This window comes from Microtus oregoni, unplaced genomic scaffold, assembly GCF_018167655.1.
Source record: "Microtus oregoni isolate MIOR12 unplaced genomic scaffold, Mior012 000014F_ref0000157, whole genome shotgun sequence".
NCBI lineage: Eukaryota > Metazoa > Chordata > Mammalia > Rodentia > Cricetidae > Microtus > Microtus oregoni.
The window spans coordinates 12068354-12091398 of record NW_024543073.1 but is presented as its reverse complement, the minus strand read 5'-3'; the positions used below and the strand labels follow the sequence as shown (position 1 = coordinate 12091398).

Genomic DNA, 23045 nt, shown 5'->3' with positions numbered 1-23045 from the left:
AAAAGGACAGAGAATCAGATGTGTGAGAATAGATACTAGCAAAACTTCGAATTTCAAGTAACCTACTACGTCACTTGCCCACCTCATCTACTATTAGAAACAAGAAGCACCAACTCAAAAGCAAACCCAGAACACACAAACCACTACACTACTTGAAAAACAAAATCACAAACTCCTAAGATTATAGAGGGGAAATTCTGCATATTATTTGAGAAACCTAAGTACTCCGATCTAGCTGAGATAGCTCTAAAACAGAACTAGAGCAGTTCCTTATTAGTAGCTTTAAAAAGGTAACATTTAAAGCCACTGTGGAAAACCATTTTTTATCATAGAAGGTTTGGGGACGACTGGTAATAAAGTAGGATCCACATGCTATTCTACATAAAAGAAATCAAATAAATGGTTTAGAGACCCAACTTATTTTTAAATGAAATGATTATATACTGGAAGCAAATCTGGATGAATTCTAAGTGAGAGGAAGTTTTGGTCACAACTAAACCTCCAAATACATAAAACAAACAAAAAAAATCTGTAAATTTGTTTGCAAGAAACCTTACAGGCAAAACAAAGCAAAAAAAAAAAAAACTACAAAGCAAAACCTTAGGTCTTCAAAAGAAAGCATTTTTGTGTGTATTATGTGTCTTCATATACGGCTTCAAAATCTAAGGAACAATACAAAGGAACAACATAAACAATAAAATGCAAGGGCTAGAAAGGTGGCTCAGTAGTTAAGTACTGTTCTTCCGGAGGACTGGAGTTCAGTCCCCAGAACTCCAGTCAGACAGCTCACGACTGCCTGTAACTCCCCATCTTCTTCGGGACTCTACAGGCACTGTGTGCACATGAAGAAATACACAGACACACACATACATATGATTACAAATAAAAATTTTAAGAAAATACAATCAATTTAACTAAAAATAACAAAAACAAAACAATCTGTATCCTACCACCATAACACAGTAATGAAAGAACTCAGAAGACTTGAATGCCATTAAGAACACCAGCAAAAACAATGTACAGACTCAATGCAATTCCTACAAAAACCACTAACAGCATTAAGCAGCAGATACAGGAAAAACCTGTCCTAAAACTCATGTGACATCTTGAAGGCTCTCCATATAGCCAAAATGTTCTTTTAAAGAAGAGCAAAGTGGAGGCTGGAGAGACGGCAGAGTCGTTGAGAGCACTCGGTGCTCTCAGAAGAGCCCTGTTTGGTTTCCAGCACTCACATGGCTCACAACCTCCAGTGCCAGGGAAGCTGACATTCTCTTCCCACCTTCACAGGTTCCTGCACATGTGTGAACATACAAACACTCAGGCACACACAGATAAAATCAAAGAGTATATAAATATTTTTAAAGCAAAAGAAAAAACAGGGTTAGGTGACTCACAATTTCTCATTTCAAAATGACTACAAACTACATTAACTGACAATATGGTGCTAAGGACAAACATATGAGTCTATAGAAAGCCTAGAATAAACTCTTACATACCACATCAAATGGTTTCCAAGATGGGTAAATGGATGTTTTCAACAATGGTGCCAGGAAAACTTGAAATTCATGTGCTAAAGAATGAAGCTGAAAACCTACCTCTAACCATATACAAAAGTTACCTCCAAACACATGAAAGGGTTGATCAAATGGCTCAGAGTAACAGCCTAGAGTCCAGTGACCTGAACCATGTGTCCGATTTCTGGAACCCACATTCAAGTAGGAGAGAACAAATTTCACAAAGATGTCCTTCAACTTCCACACACATGCTGTGGCACAGGAATGCCCCTCCATGTATATCACACACAATAAAAAATAAAAGACAAAAATCAAAAACAGGCATGACAGTTCATGACATGTTTCAAAGTTAGTCTGGTCTAACATGTAAACACCAATGAGGCCTAGTCATTGAGCATACAAATATACAAGGATATGCTATCCTTTGTGTGGAGAAATAAAAAGTTGGAAAATATCCATTTGCCTAACTTTAAAAAAAAAAGACAAAAGCTGAAGCAAACAGCAAATGGGAAGAAGGCAGAAGGAAAATAGAACTCAAGTCAGCCGGACTGCCACAGAACCAGTCCCAACATCATAAAAAGCAAAGGGGACATTCTCTCACCATATGGAGACATATCTTACAATTAAGAGTGGCAGAAAAGTATAGTCCCCACCTTTTTCACACTTTTCCATCTTGTTAACTACACAGAACTGGAAAGGCAGGGAGCAGTCCCTACATGGACTGAGTGGATGGGCACATGGCTGGAAGCTGATGGTCTTAGACACCAACATCTTACATCAATTCTTAAGAATACAAATGGATCAGCCACTCAAAAACATAACTTGAAAGCAGATTAAAGAAGGAATTTTTTCCCACATTTTGTTTCACCAAATGCTTCCACCTACCCCCTGGGAGACGGAGACCTAGAAGACTTTCTCTTTATGGTCTTTGATGTTCTTGGAGATCTGGAAGAACTCCTGCTCCTCCGTCGCCGCCTTTCCCTGAAAAGACAAAACATGTCATTTTCTAAAATCAGCAACTGAAATAAAGAACAGTTCAAACTATAAAGCAAAAGGGTACCCAATTCACTGAGAACATCTCTCTAAGACTAGTTTGGTTACTTTATCTTCTTAATGTTTTCCAGACCTTGATTCCAGTCTCAGGCTCCTTAGAACGGACATTTAAATCTGCTTATAATACCAGTTTAGCTTATTTTTTTTATAATTGGGAGAGGAGTTAAAGGGATTCTGGGGATCAAATCCAAACAGACAAGTGCTTTGCCAAAGAGCCATTCCTCCAACCCCCGAAGAGCCCATTAAACTCTTTTTACAAGCATGTTTTATTACCTGATTTTAGTACAGAACAAATTATGAACCATAAATTTTATCACTGACAAAACCGTCATCTAAAATTTCATGAGAAATTCATTTGACGTACTTTAAATGCTTTCTAATTCTTCAAGTTAGTATACAAAGTGATGGGTTTCATTAGATGTTCAAATATCTTCTCTTAGCAACTAAAATCTTTTGCATCAGATCCTCTATTGTGCCTCTGGCTCTTCCTTTCTGCCCCTCCATAAAGATTTTTTAAAAAAATAACAAAGTCAGCCAAAACTGAAAGATAAGCCATCTTGCTAGGGTTGAGGTGTGTCAGAAAAATCATTTAAGAAACTTATTCAAAAACCACTTTCTCCTCTAGCTTGCTATCATTACTATTGTCCCAGTAATTTAAAACTCAATGTAACAATTTATACAAGTAGTTAAAATCTGAAATTTAGGTAAGGAAATAATTACCAAAAAGAAAGATAAGTGATAAAAAAAAATTTAACATTAATATATAATGCACATTCTAAACTGTATCATTTTTAATAGTAGTCAAAAAATAAACTTCACAATGCCTAAGGGATGAGGTATCAGGAAATATTTATCAAATGACTAATTAATATAGCCAATAATCTTATATAAGAAGTTCTGACAAGGGCTGAGGAGATTTTTCAGTGGAAAAAGTAAAGTATTTGTGGCCCAAGGACCCATGTAAAAGGCCAGGCAGGGTGGCACATACCTGTAATTCAGCACCAGAAGGCAGAAACAGGAGGACTGGGAGACTTGCTAGCCAGCGAGTTTCAAGTTCAGTGAGACCTTGTCTCAAAAAATAAGCTGGAGAGCAACAGACGGAGACATCGACAGAGACCTCTAATGGCAACACATACACACAAGTGCACAATCCCACACACACGCAAAGAAGCAGCAGCTCTGATAACCACTGACCACACAACCAAAACAGCAATCCTCTAAAATCCAAGTCTTCCTTACTATTGCTTTTAATTTTCTTTCATAAAATTTAAGCGCATGGATTATTAGTTGCACATCATTGCCATTTTAAAGGACTAAAAAAAAGCAAAGATCTGTAACAACACAATTACTGTTTAAACTGGGTCTACTTTTCCTAACGGAAACAAAGAAAATACAGACAATTCAAGACTTACAGGGTTATTGGAGGGCTAGCGGATAGCACCTGTAAAGTATTAGGAACAGAGCCTGGCACATAGCAGGTGCTCAATAGACAGATTTTTTTTTTCTTATAGGGAGCGCGAACAGAATGTTGTAGAAATCAAACCCAAATCTACTCACGTATGGTAGAAAGCACTGACCCACTCTTTCTGCCTTCCCTATCCTTTCTTCAAAGCAATTTCCAAGCATTGGTATTTGTTTATGTTTTTGAGAAGGGTTTCTCTGTGTAGCCCTGGCTGACCTAGAATTCACAAAGCCACCTGCCTCTGCCTCCCAAGTGCTGGGATTAAACATATGTGACACCATGCCTGGCTGCATTAAACTTTATTTATTTATTTTGGTTTTTATTTTTTCGTTTTTTATATTTATTTATTTATTTCTGTGTGTATGCCTGCAGGCCAGAAGAGGGCACCAGACCTCATTACAGATGGTTGTGAGCCACAATGTGGTTGCTGGGAATTGAACTCAGGACCTTTGGAAGAGCGGGCAATGCTCTTAACCGCTGAGCCATCTCTCCAGCCCCCTTATTTTGGTTTTTAAAGACAGCCTTTCTCTGTAGCTTTAGAGTCTGTTCTGGAACTAGCTCTTGTAGACCAGGCTGGCCTCCAACTCACAGAGATCCCTCTACCTCTGCCTCCTCAGTGCTGGGATTAAAGGCGTGCACCACCACCACCCGGCCACCATTAAACAGTTTTTTAAGCCACCAATTTTTCTTTGAAAATACAGAATAGGAGGCAATGTTAAATATAAAAGCATGAAGTAGACTTTTTTGATCAGTTAGAATTGTTTCCCACTCAATAAACAAATCAGAACATTAGAAAAGAAGGGACCTGCTAAAAGGTGAGAAAATGCAGTTATACGGTTATGTTATTAATTCCAATCATTTGATGCTGTAAACAGAATATCTGAATCATACATTGATATAAAGGTACCCAGAGCATGATCAACAAATTCACTTGCAAGCAAGGTGCAGTGACAGTCTAAGCTGATCCCTAAGGCAAAGGCTATAAGTCTGCTTCACTGTTTCTATTTCAAGAAACCCATCCTGACAGATATTATTAATTTCAACTTCATAGTCTGTGGCAGTTTTTCAAAAGTGGGCACAAATACTTTACACTTTCTTTTTCTTTCTTTCTTTTTTTTTCCAGAGACAGTGTTTCTCTGTGAAACAGTCCTAGAGCTCACTCTGTAGAACAGGCTGGCCTTGAACTCACAGAGATCCGCCTGCGTCTGCCATCCAAGCACTGGTATTAAAGGCATGCACCACCAGTGCCTGGCCACTTCACACTTTCTTAAATGAAGAAAACAAGGCATTCCACTTCTGACAGCAGAGCAGGGGGCAAGGGAAAGGCCTGTCTTTACCAAGGTTGTAATAGTCTCACCAGCTTGCTGGAAGGACTAAACAAGGTGAGACATCAAAGTCAGCCAAGAACTAGAACTGTCCTCTTACAACAACTCCCAATAAACACTGCAACTAGCTTTTAGTATCTTTTAATAGGCTAGCATAAAAAAATACACCATTGGGCTGGAGAGATGGCTCAGTGGTTAAGAGCACTGGCTGTTCTTCCAGAGGTCCTGAGTTCAATTCCCAGCAACCACATGGTGGCTCACCATCATCTGTAATGAGATCTGGCGCCCTCCTCTGGCATGTGTGCATACATGGAGACAGAGTGTTATATACATAATAAACAATTAATCTTTAAAAAAAAAACACCATTAAGTAACTCTTTTTTAAAAAAGGAAATATATTCCTTTATCAACTTGTTTGCAATTAAAAAGCCAACTTTAAAATTAGTTGAAACCGTTATTTTTAAATATTTTTAAAAGACTAAGCTTAACTTATCATAGAACAATCTGAAATAAGGGGTAAGAGGGTTAAAGAACCTAGAGGAATATTCTCATTTTGTAGCTGTTACTATAGCAACCTGCTGCCACCTGGTGGCAGTGTATCTATTAATAAGTGGAAACAACAATGCTAAAATCTAATCCTTAAAACATCAAGAAACAAAACTTAAATGTCATACACAAAGCATAACAGAAGTAAAAGTTAACTCAAGATGACAGAAAGGACTCACACTAGAACTTTAGATATCATTAGGACATGCTAAGATTTACCACACCATTCTAGAGAAACACCAAAGCCTCGAAGGTCAACTATTACACATAAGAATTTTAAATAGAGGGGCTGGAGAGATGGATCAGAGGTTAAGAGCACTGCCTGCTCTTCCAGAGGTCCTGAGTTCAATTCCCAGCAACCACATGGTGGCTCACAGCCATCTGCAATGAGATCTGGTGCCCCTTCTGGCCAGCAAGCATACATACAGATAGAACACTGTATACATAATAAATAAATCTTTAAAAAAAAAAAAGAATTTTAAATAGAAAAACATCTTCCCCATCACATGTCATCCTCTAGGAAAAATAGTAAGTAATATTATTTAAATACTGCATTATGAAAGACAGCTAAGTCAGTCCAAATATCTCACCCAGGAGGTTCAATGATGTAGTGACCCCTCTGTTGTTCAATTAAGAGTAAATGTTACTACTTTTATACTTGCATAGAATAATCTTTCCCCCTTGATTAAAAATGTACTCACTGATCACCAGCAACCTCATGGAAAGAGTTGAAGCAGGGTGCAGTGATATCTCAGTCAGTAAAGAGTTTGTAGTGCAAACACGAGGACCTGAGGACCTGAGTTCTACCTCCAGAGTCCAAATGGAAAAGCACAGCACTCGAGTTACCATAACAGGGTATGGTAGCATGCATCTGTAATGCCAGTACTGGGGAGGAAGACACACAGACCACAAGTTGCCCTATAACCTCCACACACAAACAACCACAGGCATGTGGGCCTATGCACACACAAACCTGCTGGTACTACGAGATCTTCTTGATGCATTGTAACTTCTGGGTGGAGTTCTGGACTTCTTCTCCTTCTTCCGTTTCTCATCCGCCTCTTTGGATTTGTCTTTTTCCCGCTCCTTGTCTCTGTCTTGTTCCTTGTCCTTGTCCCGCTCCTTTTCCTGGTCCTTTTCCTTCTCTCGGTCTTTATCTTTGTTTTTACCCCGTTCCTTGTCTTTTTCACGATCCTTTTCCCTTTCTCTCTCTTTCTCTTTCTCCTTTTCCTTCTCTCTCTCCTTCACTCTGTCTTTTTCCTTCACCTTTTCTCGGGTATCTTTTCTCTTGTCCCTTGAAAAACAAATAAATTCTTAGCTCAAAGAATTTTATCTCAAAAAGAGAGACCTTTACCAATACAATATCATCTGCAATGGCTACAGACATTAGAAATTTCTGTGTAACTCGAATGTGGACCTGAGCTTACAGAGTAGACAATTACCAGGCTGACCTGAATCACACTGATCATATTTGCATCAGAGGCAATCAATATTAATCCTAGACACTAAAGAAACAAGAAAGCCTTATTTCTCTCATGATAAACCTAAACCACAATTTCAAATGACTGAGAACTGATAAATTTTAAATTTTCTTTATATCTCTGCAACTCACCGTGAACGTGAACGACTCCTTGACTTCCGCCTCTCCCTAGACTTCGAGCGCTTTTTATGTGGACTCTTGGATCTACGTCTATCTTTCTGTCTTGAACGTGACCTGTTATGAGATCTACTTCTAAAGAAAAACAAATTGTAAGGAGATCAAAACTTAGAATTTCAACTGCAAAAAGTTTAGTTTTTAAATGAGCCTTCTATAATGTTTTAGTTATAACACCAGAAATTAATTTATTGGAAAATTTACCAGCTATATTATTGTGTAGGACACAAAACAAAAATAATTTAATGGTTATTTCCTATCAGAGGAAGTATTTTCAGGGATAGCTTTCCCTTTCATCACAGCATTACAAGCCTCAAATCTAGAGACCGTTTCCTTTGCCTGAGTTTTCATATCACCAATTGTCTTTAATACTGGCTTCCTTGCAAACTGCTTTTGAGTCCTGAGGGGAACAAGTTATATGCTTTAGCAATCTCTACATTGCTGTTTGTAGATAAATGGTCCTGCACTTATAGGAGAGCAACTTTTGAAGCTCTTTCATGGGAATAGCTTTCTGCCTGGGGAAGCAAAGTTCTAGAAACAGCTGACATTATAATCTACACTATCCTGCTAAGTCAGCTGAGGAGTAGGGGAAAGTGTAGGAAGATTCTTTCAGGTCAAAACCCCCAAGTCTTATGTATTTAATGAATGATCCCATGCCTCTATTTCAGAGGTAACTCATTCTCTTTTGTCTTTAGCCTATTTCAACATGCACGTGTAAAATATGTTGGTCATGTATGTGTGTGTGTATGTGTGTATGAAGAGCCACTTATTTCTAATATTAGCCTCAAATGCAACTATATGAAAGTTCAGTCATGAATATCAAGAACTGCCAAATTTCAATTTATAAATAATAAACAGAATAGTGATTCTCAACCATTCTAATATTATGATCCTTTAATACAGTTCCACATGTTGTGGTGACCCCCAACCATAAAATTATTTCACTGCTACTTCATAACTGTAATTCTGCTACTGTTACGAATTGTAATGTGAATATCTGATATGTGACCCAAGAAGACAGGTTAAGAACCATTATCCTAGAGGGAGAAAATAGTATGCAAATTCAAAGACCTTAGTTATTGCCCTAATTTTTAAAAGCATGTAAAGTTTCATGAATTATCAAAGAAACTGATGTTAACGAACAAGTTTTAATTTATCTCAACCTTAGAGCTTGGATCTCCTTTATAACCATTCAAAACAAGACTTAGGAAACTAGTTGTGGTGGTTTGAATGTCTCTGGCCTAATTTCATATGGACTAGCACTATTAGGAGATGTGGCTTTGTTGAAGTGTACAGCCTTGTTGGAGGAAGAGTGTCATTGTGGTGGTGCACTTTGAGGGTTTCTATGCTCAGGATACTGTCCAGTGTCTCAGTCAACTTCCTGTTGCCTGCAAGACTTAAGACTCTCAGCTACTTCTCAAGCACCACTCAAGCACCACGTCTGCCTGTACGGAGCCATGTCCTACCATGATGATAATGGACTGAACCACTGAGCTCTAAGTGAGTCACCCCAATTAAATATTTCCTTCATAAGAGCTGCCGTGGACAGTGTCTCTTCACAACAACAGACACCTTTACTAAGACATCAGTCTTTATTACTCTTCAGCAGCTTCCTATTTCCTCAATCTTATTTATCCTGTCAAAATGTGGGAATCCATCCATCATACATCCTGGTCTTATACTATTGTATCTGTGTTACTTTCCTGCTTTGACTCTGGTCCCTACTGCACTTATTTTCTGGGTATTTTTGAGATAATGTAGGTTTGGCAAATCTGGTATTTACTCACTATGTAGACCACAGTGGCTTAAATATAAGGCATTTGATTTTGAGCTTACCTCAATAAGAGCTTGGAGACAGTAAAGTCCTCAAAGGAGATTTTGTAAACTATGTATGTACCATACCATTAAAAGGGCCAGAAATACAGTTTACCAAAGTCAAAGAACAACACTCTATTTTCCCATCTTATCTTTGAATCTCCTTCATCACCACAGAAATAGAAACAAGATGGAAGGTGTGTGTAGCTTCTCAAGTCCTCCTCCTTTAATTCCCCTACTTTGCACATGCATGCACACATCTATGTCATTCTCTCACGACACAAGTGACTCGGCAACAATGAAGACTCACTACATGTCAGGCATTGTGGTGGCCAATAAGGAGTGGTACTTTTAGGAGGTACTGGAGGAAGTATGCCACTAGAGGTGGGGTGGGTTGAGGTTTCAGAAGCTCAAGCCAGGTATAGTGCTGTTCTCTCTTCCTGCTGCCTGAGGAGGCAGATGTAGAACTCTCTGCTACCTCTCCAGCGCCATTTCTGCCTGGAGACCCTGAGCACTGCTCCAGCATTAGCATTTCTCAGAATGTACAAGGAAAACACTTCCTGCTAAGTATGTGTAAAAGGCTAGCTTACAAAAAAATCAAGTACAAAACATACGCAAATACGAAAAACACTTCTAAAATTAAAGATTTAAAATATGGGGGCTGGAGAGATGGCTCAGAGGTTAAAGAGCACTGGCTGCTCTTCCAGAGGTCCTGAGTGCAATTCCCAGCAACCACATGGTGGCTCACAACCATCTGTAATGAGATCCGGCGCCCTCTTCTGTCGTGCAGGCATACATCGAGGCAGAATGTTGTATACATAATAAATAAATCTTTAAAAAAAATATGAAAAATTAAGAAACAATTTGAGCTGGGCAGCAGTGGTACATGCCTTTAATCCCAGCACTTGGGAGGTGGAAGCCAATCTCTGAATTCAAGACAAGCCTGGTCCACAGAGCAAATTCCAGGACAGCCAGGGCTACAGATAAAACCTGTCTCGAAAATTCAAAAACTAACCAAACAAACAAAGAGAAAAGAACCAATTTGATAAACTTTCTTTCCTTTGAACATAAAGCAAGAAATGGGCAGGGCAGTAACTGGTGTACCCACAACTAGACCACTATTGGTAGAGCATTAGCTAACAGTAAGCATACTACCATGTAAGCAAACACTAATGAAAATTTCTGAATTCTAATACTTTGACATCTTAACTATTTGGAACACAAAACAAACAAAACATTAAACATTGATAGTATAGAGTCTCACCTGTGCTTTGACTGTGATCTCTTCCTTCTAGAATGGGATTTTGAGCTAGACCTGGACTTTGAGCGAGTGTGGGAGCGAGATCGACCGCCTTTCCTTTCATTGCTCTTTCCAGACTCTGGGAGGAAAAAACCACTTTGCAGCGTAAGCTCAGAACAATTAAAGATCCCAGTTAATAATTAGGCACAAGTGGAATATACCACATATAGTGCAAGGGGCCTACTCTCTGTACATCCTCCTCCTGTGCAATTATCCTTCAGAAACATCCAAGAAAGTCATTGCATAAACTCGTTGAGTGCAGCCACCCTGCAGCAGTACATATAAACCAGATGATTATAAACAGCTGTTCGTAGTATTTTGTTGCTGCCATAACGCACGATTAAAACATGTCTGCAATTCCTAGGACACTGAGGCTAAGACCTTCCTGCACTTATTTTGTCAGAATTGAAGCTAAATTCCAAGTGTTAATTTAGGAAATCTAATTAAAGCTAAATCACATAGACATTTTTAGAGTGGATTTTACAGCACTTAGCAACACAAAATGAGTCAGTTTTCCTTTAATCTTGTAAGACTGAGTGTGTTTTTTGAAATCATATGCCCTTTCTCGTCTTAAAATTAAAACTTTGAGGGAAAGTCAAGCTGCCTATTTTTAACATTTTACACATTTTTTTCTTTCCTTTTTAGCCTTATAATAACACTCATACTGTTTCTGGCAAACCAACCTCAACACTGACTTGTTGCCATAGAAAACTCACTAAGTTAAAGTGTGTCAGCTCAGTATTAGGGAAATGTCGGTTTTTGCTGACTTATTCTGAATAATCCACTTACTATTTCTTGAGTTTCAGTCTTCTTATTTGTACACTGAAGGAACTGAGCAGTATAATCCTAAAATTCCTTCCAGTCCTAAGACTCTCTCTGACTACACAACAGCACTGTGGCCTTACCTGGTTCAATAGCTGCTGAGATAAATGACTGAGCTTCCCGTACTCGCTTCATTACTTCTTCTAACTCCTTAGCTGCAGCCTGAGGTGTCATCTCAGGAGGTTTTACTATTGCATTGTTGGAGTGATTTATTCTAAATTAAAAATATTAGTATATCACAAACACACCATAGTTTATAAAACATGAAACAATTGTTAGTAGATATACACATTTATGAACCTGAGGGTATTGCAACAGCACATAAGGAAATAAAATAACTAAATACAGAATAGCCAACAGCAGTCTCAGAAAACCATGATTAATCGCTCATCTAAACCTACCATCAGTTCTTGCTAAGCAAAGAAAAAAGTAAGAAAAACTGAAGTCTATCTAACTTCTTCAACAATTGAATAGACAATTGAATTACAATAAACAATTACAAGTGCTTATGCATATACCTTAGAAAAATAACAATGCTGATACCAGGATTAAAATGGACCACTTCTCCCCCAACCCTGCTGGTTTTTATGGAGTCATCGTTTACTGCACAGAACTGGCTATCCTAGAACTAAACTAACTCTGTAGACCAGGCTGGCCTCGATCTCCCGAGTGCTGTGATTAAAGGTGTGTACCACCATCACCAGGCAAGGGAACATTTCTATTCTTAATTAGATTCTGCTAATAACTTGCATACCCCAACAGAATTAAAGGGAAGCTAAGTACTGTCCCATATCTGAGTCAGGCACAGCTTCAGAGTTGAAAGGTATCTGGTAACCTCCCCTAGTAGGTAAGGTGGTTCTTGTGACATACAGGCACACCTGCTTTGTCTCTTTACCCATTCTCCAGAGAAGACTGAGCATATAACAGTGACTTATCTTTTAAGACTAAAATCCCATCAAACTATTAATTAAGAGATAACCTATAAAACTCAAACCCACATTTACTTTAATAATCTATGAAATACACAATTTCTGGTCTTGAGTATCTGAAAAGTGATATTCTTATTACAAGAAGTTCTGTAGTTCGACTACAAGTTACCCTTAATCCGCAATCTTCACAAAACAAACATGACTTACAGAACTATACAGAAAAATACCTGAAGCCATTATGTATTATATACAAAGAGTTAATGGCTAACTAGATATTAAACACAGAAGAAAGAGATGTCTTCAAATATAACATGCTATGGTGTCATGCATTTCATTTATACTTAATAGTTTCTTCCTATCCACAAATTGCCAATAACTATTCTTTTTAAAGCCTTAATTAAATCAAACATGTTAAAACTTTTTCAAAGCCATTAAAATTTCTTTGTTGGAAGATTTCTTACTTCAGTGGCCTGTCTCCAAACATAACTCCATTAAAAGCAAGGGCCCTTGGTACAGAATTTTGGTCTGCAAATTCCACAAAAGCAAACCGAGTTGGCTGAGTCTCATCACCTGCCATCCGAACAAACTTCACTTCTCCAACTTGTTTAAAAAATTCAAGTAGTTGATCAGCTGTTGTTGTCTGAGGAAGCAGAGTGACACTTTAATACAGTATAATCTTTTTTTCTTTCTAAAATCAGGTAAATAAAGCAGCTAATGCTTGTAGGGAGAGGGAAGTACTTTTTCTTTAGTGATGGGGCCACTGGCAAGGTTCCCAGGCTGCTGTCAACGGCCCCTTACCTATGCTCCTTTAAGATCCTGATTACACTTCCTGGGTCACAAGATACACATGAGAGTAGAAGGGGGACTAGCTGGGAGGAGAAAGGGGACCAATGGGGTGAGGTAGTCACAAGAGAATAGTGGGAAAAATGAATACCATCAAAATATATGCATGCATAAAAACCATAATGAAACCTATTATATAAAATATGCTAATAAAAATAAAATTTAAAAATAAGTAAATAATACTTTATCAACAGAATTTGTAAGAAGAATGAATAAGCAGATAGTGCCACTCAGTTTCTTCCTAGTTACCTGCGAATTCAAATTTCCAACATAGACTGTTCTCCTAATTTCATCAATTTTGGAAGGATCCACATTTCCCATAAGTGGTGGCTGTGGGATCTCTCCAAGTGTTGTAATATTGGGGTCCAGTGCTGCTGCCGGTATGGCTCCCAAACTGCTAAGTGAAACACCAAGCTATAAAAAAAACAAAAGTAAACCATAAGGCACAGTTTTCAATAGTGTTCCAACTATTGTTGCTACCAGGAGATCAACTCATCATGAATGGTAGGTATAAAAGGACCCCTTGCTTTAAGCTACACGTATCTCAATTATTAAGCGTGAAATCATATTAGTTTTTAATAGCAACGTTTTTAACTACCTTTAAACTGACACTAAAAATGAACACTAATTTTTAACCTCCAAGGTAGCTGCATTCTATTATTTCCATAAAATACACTGTAGGAAAGAGATAAGGTTAAGTTTCTAAGAGCCTGGAGTCACAATACCCCCTGTCCATCAAGCATTCAGTACAGTGCCTTTCTGTCTGATGCTCCCTCAGTCAATACATGTTAACACAGAATGCATACACGGTCAGCAAAGTAACTCTGAAGCTTTTCTACATTTTCATCATTAAGGACTAAGCTTCTTTTTTTAAAAAAAAAAAAAAAGCACTGTGTGTGGGAAACTATTTAAAGAGCAAAATCACATACTGAAAGAAAAAGAACAAAACTTCAAACACTTAAAAGAAACTACAATCACACTCGTCTGCAGCATGAGTACTGAAACAGGGCAAGGAGGTGCTTGGAAATATGCGCACCATGTGACTGAAGTTATTATTACTCTAGAGTATGTGTCCACAATTACTAAGTGAATAAGTTAAAAAATAATCCTTGTTATCAACACTAAGAGATCAGTACTACTAAATCCAATTTTATTAAGAAAAACTTAACTCAAGCAAGGTGGCTCACAGGTGTAACAACAAAAAAACAAAAACAAAAAACACTGTCATCTTTTATGAAATTTTAAACGTTTATGTGTACATTTATGAGTTTATATGCACCACAAAGGTGCCAAAAGAAGGTACTGGATCCCTAGAACTGGAATTCCAGAAGACTGTAAGGCACCTCACAACAAAGGTACTCAGAACCAAACCCAGGTCCTGCAAGAGCAGTAAGTGCTCTCAACTGTCAAGTCATCTTTCCAGGCTCCATGGGATGGATAATTTTTCTAGGACATTCATAAAATCAGTTTTCAGAACATATATTAGGAAACATGTTTATTTTAAGGTATATTTAAACTAGAAGAGATAGAAGATCTCAGGACTTGAAAACATTTGGCAAAACAAAAGATTTTTTTCAAGGAAAAAATACAACCACTTTCATTTCTCCTTGTGCTACTCCATAAAACTGATTAACTAACAATATGTGCAAATATATTGTAAATGACCAAGATTTAACAACTATTAAATAAAAGCAGTTCCTAAAGATGAAAAAAATCAACGTCATTTACTCTTTTCATAGTGGCCAGTCTTATTCTTTGGAAAACATGCTAGAGTCTAATCAAGTTTAAAATAAAATCCAAATGCCTCTCTATGACCTAAAAAGCCCTACAAAGTCAGTATCCTATCCACCCCCTACACCTGGTTCTCTCTCCTCACTATGCTGCAGCCAAACTGACCAGCATGGGTTCCTCAAACACAGAAGTTCAATTAAAAATCATTTCGAGGAAGAAAAAAAATTTGCAAAAGCTGGCAGTAGTAGCACACGCCTTTAATCCCAGCACTTGGGAGGCAGAAACAGACAGGTATCTTTGAGTTCAAAGTCAGCCTGGACTACAGAGAATGCTCCAGGACAGCCAGGGCTACACAAGGAGAAAACCATTTGGGGGGAGGGTAAAAATCACGTCGCTCCATGGATCATAGTGCAGGTCTCCAGAGAAGAATGCTGGGCAAGATTCAAAGTTTCAGAAACCACTTCTTTAATCAGGACAAACTGACCATCACAGTCACAAAGTTTGTGCGCTCCCTAGGAAACACTAGTCACAGTCCTTACCTGTCGAATGGCCCTCCTTTAAAAGGAGTATGACTGGATAGTTCATGCAAAAACTAAAAGTCCAGTAATAATTAAGTTAGTCTTTTACTAAGAAATCACAAGATACTAATTATGTTTAATTCTACACAGAAAAATCTCAGGTGTTTGTCAAACCTTGTTTCATCTTCTCAGTCACCAGGCACTCCCATGACTAACACGAAGTTCCTGTTTAAATTTCTTAGTCCTGGTCCTCTTGAACTGGGGAGTGATCTAGTCTGTGCTATCTAAAGCACCAAGTCCTGGAAATGATTTTTCTAACAAATAACCCTTTTTGAATCCTCAAATTTAAACAAGTCCCAATTATTTCAGAGTAATCCCCAAAACAAGCTCAAGTAAGATGATGTGGGGTAAGTTCTTATGTATGGACTTTGGATGGTGTCACTAACTAACACAAGGTGAAAACAACTTCCCCCTCCTTCCTCACCAGTTTTCACAGTCAGTGCTCACCCACCAAGAAGACTTACACTACTCACTGCCGTCAGAGGGCTGGAGGTCGGGATGGGAAGCAATCCTGCACCAGGCACCAGGCTTGTCATGGTTGGAGCAGGAGCCAGTAAAGAAAGGGCTTTGGCTTCCTCTGGGATTTTACCTGCAGAGGCAAGTTCCAAATATTATGGCGAGCAGAAACACCACACCAACTTTACACTATGATTTTACAATTACCCTTGCACTTAAAAAATAATAATAATAAATGAATCTATCTAGCAGATCCGTACAAAGAAACAAATAAGAACATAAGTCTTTCCTTTTATCCTGCTCTACTAGGAAAAATAAAAGTGAGCAAAACTTCAAAGACTAACAATCTCATTAATGGAATATTATTTTTAAAAACTGAATAATGTAGACAATTATTTAACACTTTGAGCTATGGGTCACCTGTACTGGAAACTTAATGTTCATGAACCAAACGATATCAAGCATGGACGCTTTCCCAGGACGCTGTTTTCGCGGTGATCGAAAGTTGTGTTACACATGACAACCGTTCGTGTTGGCTGCGTCACTAATAGCACACAGAACATCAGATACAGAAAAGAAGAACATTTTTTAAAGTTTAATCCCCAGAAATGGCAAATAACCAAATTAGTCAAAAAAAAAAAAGAAAAAGAAAAAAACAAATATGTGCGAATTGAAATTTGCTCCATAATGAGTGTCTCTACCCTGTACTGAAGCTACCCACTGTGAGCAGACAATTCTAACAATTCTCCACCTCCATTCAATTCAGATAAACAAAAGAAACAGGAAACTACAACATGCAATCAACTTCAATGGTCCACACCCATTCATCAAAAAGGCACCTCACCAACATCAGTAATGCCAGAAAGAATCCAATCCCAAAGATCCTTAGGCAACTGATAAAAAAAAAATTCTAACTTTCAGATGCAACTTATGTATACTTATCTGAATAATAGTAACTAGTACTTAAAAATGCTTTTCTTATAAAGTCTGTAACTTTCTAACAGAATAAACTAAAATCACTTTAGAAGAAGAAAAATGCCTGCAACTTAAAAAAATGGAAAATCTACTTTGAAGTTCATGTCCTACCATATTTAGTTTCTGAATTTAAAAAAAAAACCTGACAAACTAAAACTTTCACATTTCCCCTAACTTTTTAGCAAAAAAAAATATTTCTCAAACTTGATTGCATATATAAATAACCATTTCTATTATCAATTAAGAATATCTTAAAACTGTACTTTAAAAAAAATTACAAAGACTGAAATACATATGGCAAGTTTTCAAAAGTATTATGCCTGCTTTCAATGGTAAAATCCTATTTAATACAACCAGATGTAAGAGAGAAATCTCCAAACAACTTTTTCTGGAAAGATCTCTAAGGATGGATGGAATTCAAGTTGGAATTTAAAACTTTAGATAATGGTTATAGCTTATCTATAGAAAGAAAATTAGAATTGGTTTAGGGGTTTGGGCAAATGCATACTTTCTAATTTTACAGCATCTAAATTTAATTTAACTAATTTCAAAAACGATGCTATTACTTTAACTTCTGGAGAATAAATTTCATAACATGCAGAATGATAACAAGGTAGGCCTTACTGAAGATATCAAATAACAATGAACTATCAGTTACCACTATTACTATAAATCTATATATGCCACATATACTATACTATTATAATAATTATCACATTCATTTTATCTATTAGAAATATAGAGTACTTTTTAAGGTTTAAAACCTGAACACATCTGATGAGTAACTGCTGTCCTGAGGTGGGCACACTATGCTTCATTACCCTAATTCACGCACCTCAAAGAGTTCTAGGTTTAATATTATTTGTCAGTAACCAAATCCAGCTATTCATACGGTACAGAGGCTACACAATCATGAGCCAAGCTCATTACTTAGTACTGTGTGGCCTCAGTTCTATCTTAAGTATCAGCAGGCTATCAGATTCTCCCTGCTGTTCATGACAACAAACTGTTAAAAATCAATAACTATAAGCTGAATATTATTTCTGTCTTATTCTATTAAAGATATTTTAAGAAAAGTTCCATTGCTTTATTTCCAAAATAAAATTTATCCTCTAACATTCTACCAGAGTATATAGAAGTATAAAACACATAAGCATTTAGCATTTTCCCCAAACTATACTTCAAAGAAAACTAAGGGAAACATCTCTCACGCTACTGTGAGTCCTGACTTCAGAATCCATGTAAAAAGCTAGTAACCTCTGAAGAATTCTCAACAAAAAAAAAAAAAAAAAATTCAAGCAAACAAAAAATAAATGCATGCAAATAAATAACCAATAGTTTTCTCTAATATCCATTCCCCACAGAGGCAACAAAAGGCTTCTTAAAGACCAAGCTAATAAAAGTCAAAGACCTCCCCCTACCTTCAGGTTGTTAAAAGAAATGTACTTAATTTTCCTTGCTGGTTTTATATGCCTATAGTTCTAGGGGAAGGATAAAAATTGAAGCCATCAGTTGGGTTTATGAGAGATGTAGACTTGGGGAAAATAATAAGCACTGAGCCCATCAGAAAATGTTCCTACGATTCCAGTAAGCGTTTTAATGTTTGAAGATCAAAATGTACCTCAACCCACAAACACCAATTAAAAGGCCCTGAGCATCTTCCCAGCACTGCACTCTAACTTACTGCATGACAATTTAGTTCATCTCGAGGTTGAGTTCTGTTAATCATTCCCCCATAAATTTGCAACACGTTATGAATTCTTAATGGAATACCATTTACAAAGAACTGGAAAACCAGCTCACAAGCTAAAAGTGAGAGAGATTTAACAAAACAAAAACAAAAACAAAACAAAACAAAAAAAGGGACAAAATAAAAAGAAATGAAAGTAAAACAATAAAAACAGAGACAGGGCGTCCATCTTCTGCGGTTCAGACTCCGATCTCATTTCCCCAATGAAGATTTCACTTGGCGGCAGGTTTAGTGGCATGGCAAACAATGCCTGACTCAGGCAAGTGTAACAGGTCTGCCTTGGCCAGTCTAGTCATCTAATAATGCACAAATATCACATAGAGAAAACATACAAAACCAAATTAATAGTCAAAATCCATCTACCAGAAAATGTGGACATAAAGTTATGACTGATGATTAGGCTGACACCTGCTATATTGATCTTATTTTTTCTAAGTGTTAACATTTATAAAAGGAAATCTGAAATGTACGCAACAACAAAAAAAGGTCATATCTAGACAAGTATAATGAAAGTATATTTTATTCAAAATGGCATGTTTTATTAGCAACAGTTCATGCTCAATAGGTATCAATACCACTTTTTTCCACCCTCTTCTACATTACTGTCTGAACTAAAACCCAGCAAACTGAAAGAAACTGAAAACCCAGGTAAAATGTTTTACATGGCCTTTTCCATTTACACCACAATGCTGTTCCTAAGGCGTGGAGGCGAGCAGTGAGTCAAGTGCACAGGGCACACAAAGCACCCACACCTCCACTCAGAGTTTCCTCCACTCACACTTCCCTTCGTTTGCTTCTCTCACGCTCCTTTTTAATAGAGCAATGCATTACTTCTTTGTTGGCAGTGCATAATCAGGCTTAACAGCTGTGAAATTCATCAGTTGTATTTGACAAAACTAATAAAAAATGTGTATCAGTTTCTTCCCAATATAAACATGGAACTACAAAATGCAGTAAATGTTTAGATTTGCATGTCCAAAATTGGTAAAAATTTTCTTTCAAAATGATAGCATAAAAATATTTAAGGAGCTGTAACTGATTGTGTTTTTATAAATTTCTACCAAGTAAAATAAACAACAGACTTCCATGTGCTCATAACCTTGACAGTTCCTTACAAACCAGAGCTTCTCTGACTGTATGGGATTACAGCAAGGTTCCAATGATTTAAAACTCCTCTTTCAAAATCAGTAATGATAAAAGCCTATGCTATAATCTTATGATATTTCCAGTTAAGAAATCTACTGAATAGTTCCTGTGCAGTTTCATGGCATGAAACTTTGTAGAATTCATATCTCTTCCTCTCCCATCTTACTCCCCAAGTAAGTGCTCACTACGCTCAAAGAGTGTCAGATAAAAACCTACTTGGCAAATAATTTACTTCACTCCATCTTCCCTCTCTACTCTAACCCCTGAAACATGAGAGATATGCTTTTAATTTATCTGGGGGTTAAAAAAAAAGGAACCAGAACTTCCTGTTCTGGAATTTCAAAATTATCTGTCTAGAAAGAGCTATATAGCTCTTAACATTCTAAAGCAAGCGTTCTGAAACAAGCATAAAACTCACAGAGTGCAACAAATTCCTGATGCACTAAGTGATTTTAATGTTAACTTAGTAATTACAACAAGTTTTAAAATCACACATGAAAAGCCTATTAAATTGTTTCTAGCATACTTTTATGCTATAAAATAGTTACTATCAGTCAGCAAAAAAAAAAGTTCATTTCTGAGGACATTTAAATTTAGAAAATAACCAAATTTTAAAATTTATGTAAGTCAGTCAGTACTCTAAGTTAATTGTACATTAAAATTGTCGAAATCAGAAACCAATTAATTATACACGAATGACTCTGGGAAAACCTAAAATTTTTTAATAGTTGGCTCTTAAAGCACTGCAAGACATAAAATTTAACAGATAACTAGAAGGTCTTTGGCCCTGCTCCCACCTTTGACATCACTCCTTGATGGAGGTTTTAAAAATTGCTTTCCAGTTACCCTCCTCCCCAATAAAAGCCAATCAAAGAAAAAAGTTCTAAGTGTATAGCAAAAATTAGACTAAATATAAAACCATATAGTCTTGTAACAATTGAGAAAAACTACCTTAAGAGGATATTTGAAAAAATAAACTGAGCATTTTTCAAATGAATATAAAAATGTCACAACCCCAATTTGGCTGAATGTGTAGCATTTTGCTTGGGAAACTCTTAATTCTGTCCCATTAGTATACACTTACATAAGCATTTTAAATACTTTTCCATACCAACTTAAGTTTTTAAAGTCGAAAGCTCTTCTTACAATCTGCAAATTGGTTACAGAAAAGCCAAAGCCAACTATAAAAGGCAAATACGCAATAAATTTTCTAAGTGTCCAGTTGTAAAATTTCAAATATCCATGAATAATGAACTAACCACTTCAGTATAATTTTCTATCTGGTGTGTTTTTAGAGTACTGGCCAATTTCTAGAAAAGTCAAACACACAGGACAGATATTAAAACAATAAAAAAAAAAACATGCGATACCAACCTTCGGCACAAGGAACTACTATCAGAGCTCTGTCAATAAAAACCGTGTTAGTTAGATGCTGGGCCACACCAACACTTGATGGGTCACGAAACTTAATATAACATACTTTGGAGGAAAAAGCAAGAGGTGTGTTGCTGCAAGATAAAAAGAAAACAAATGGATTAATAAACATTTGCATAGTTTTATAATTTTCATTTGCAATTACTTTCTCTCACCAGACTTAGGTAATTTTCATGGGCTGAAGACAAATTTCAGTCATTTACTGCTGACTTGTCTGACAAAGCAGAAGTCAATCTAGGGCTATCTACAAAACCTGACAAGTGAAATTTAAAATCAATCAGTCCTTGAGTGACATCTGAAAACAGCTAACATATTCTCTGGTAAAATCTCTTTAGAAGATCCAGTTCTCAAGACGTCTCTCCCAATCCTAACTGATTACCCAACATTTATATCCTAAAAACAGAGCTAAAGTCATAGCTAGTAGTAGCACGGGAGGTCCTAGGTTCACTGCCAACAACGGAAAAAGAAATCACTGAAAACTTCAGAATAATCAGACAATCAGGTAATACAGAATTAAACAAGGAGTTTTTGTATATACCAGATGGCTTCAGGCTACAGAGAAATGTGCTTTTCGGACAAAAAAACAAAAGGTTCTTACAAACAAATTTTATGTAATTTATTTTGCAAAACAGTAGACATTCTAAACCATTTGATTCAATTCAATTCAATCTAGACAGACCTATAATAAAAAGGAAACAGCATGTTGAAAAGAGTTTGTCTATAATAGGATCTTGTTATATTACATAAAATCACTGCCTTCATGGGTTATCGATACTACTCATTAAAACACTGAATAACTGTTTAACCAGTAATTACAAGGTCACCTTTGTTGTTGTTGTTTGTTTTTGTTTTTTTTTAAGACAGGGTTTCTCTGCGTAGCTTTGGTGCCTGTCCTGGAATTTGCTTTGTAGCCCAGGCTGGCCTCAAACTCACAAAGATCCACCTGCCTCTGCCTCCTGAATGCTTGGATGAAAGGCATGTGCCACCACCACCTGGCTATAAATTCACCCCTTTAAAAAGACATGTTATTTTTAAGTGTGTGTACCTATGTGAATGCTGGTGGCAATCAGATCCAGAAGAAGGCTGGAACTGGAGTCCCAAGTGAGCTGCCTAAGAGGGCATGGAGAACCTAACACTAGTGTGTGCTCTAACCACTGAGTCATCTTTCCAGTCCCCTACACAGTCATTTATTACTAAATCTGTTCTCTATAATCCTTCACATAAGCAATGTAGAAACAATGTAGAATGACATTAAATGGTTAAAGCTACAGTTACACTGTTAACCTGTGATGGTTAGCATTGCTAGTCTAACTAACTGGATCCACAAACACTAAGAGACAGTTCTACTCCATATTATCTGGATTACAGTGGTTGAAGGGGTAACATTCTCTGGGCTAAGGTTCTATATACAACATAAAAAGGAGAGAGCCAAGTGAGCACAGCATTAAGGTCTCTGCTTCCTTACAGTGGACTTAATGTGACCACCTACCTCCTGTTTCTGCTACCAAATCTTCTCCTCCATAATGGACCATAACCCTAGAACTATAAACCAAAATAAAACCTTCCTTTCTCAAGCTGCCTTTATCACAGCAAAAGACTGATATCCAAACACTGTAATAATATTTGCATTTAAAACTTAAGTCAATATTATAAATATAAGTATATAAGTAGTGGGACCACTTAAGTTTTTCTTAAATATTTATTTATTTATT

General features: G+C 36.9%; 1 protein-coding gene across 4 annotated transcripts in view; it reads right to left on the bottom strand.

The window, feature by feature from the left end:
• Positions 1-23045, bottom strand: part of Srek1 (splicing regulatory glutamic acid and lysine rich protein 1) — a 33665-nt gene that overhangs the window by 3871 nt on the left and 6749 nt on the right. The window contains exons 1-10 of one of the 4 annotated variants that reach the window (XM_041663290.1): positions 18688-18704; positions 16449-16572; positions 16037-16161; positions 13513-13677; positions 12882-13060; positions 11575-11705; positions 10634-10748; positions 7513-7632; positions 6874-7194; positions 2400-2495 (exon numbers count right to left, since the gene is read on the bottom strand). In XM_041663290.1, coding sequence (XP_041519224.1) covers positions 2400-2495; positions 6874-7194; positions 7513-7632; positions 10634-10748; positions 11575-11705; positions 12882-13060; positions 13513-13677; positions 16037-16108 — 1199 coding nt within the window. In that variant the 5' untranslated portion in view covers positions 16109-16161; positions 16449-16572; positions 18688-18704. Of the gene's footprint in view, positions 1-2399; positions 2496-6873; positions 7195-7512; positions 7633-10633; positions 10749-11574; positions 11706-12881; positions 13061-13512; positions 13678-16036; positions 16162-16448; positions 16573-18687; positions 18705-21273; positions 21408-23045 lie in introns of those variants that run through there. The other 3 variants (XM_041663291.1, XM_041663288.1, XM_041663289.1) reach the window with 3 other exon arrangements.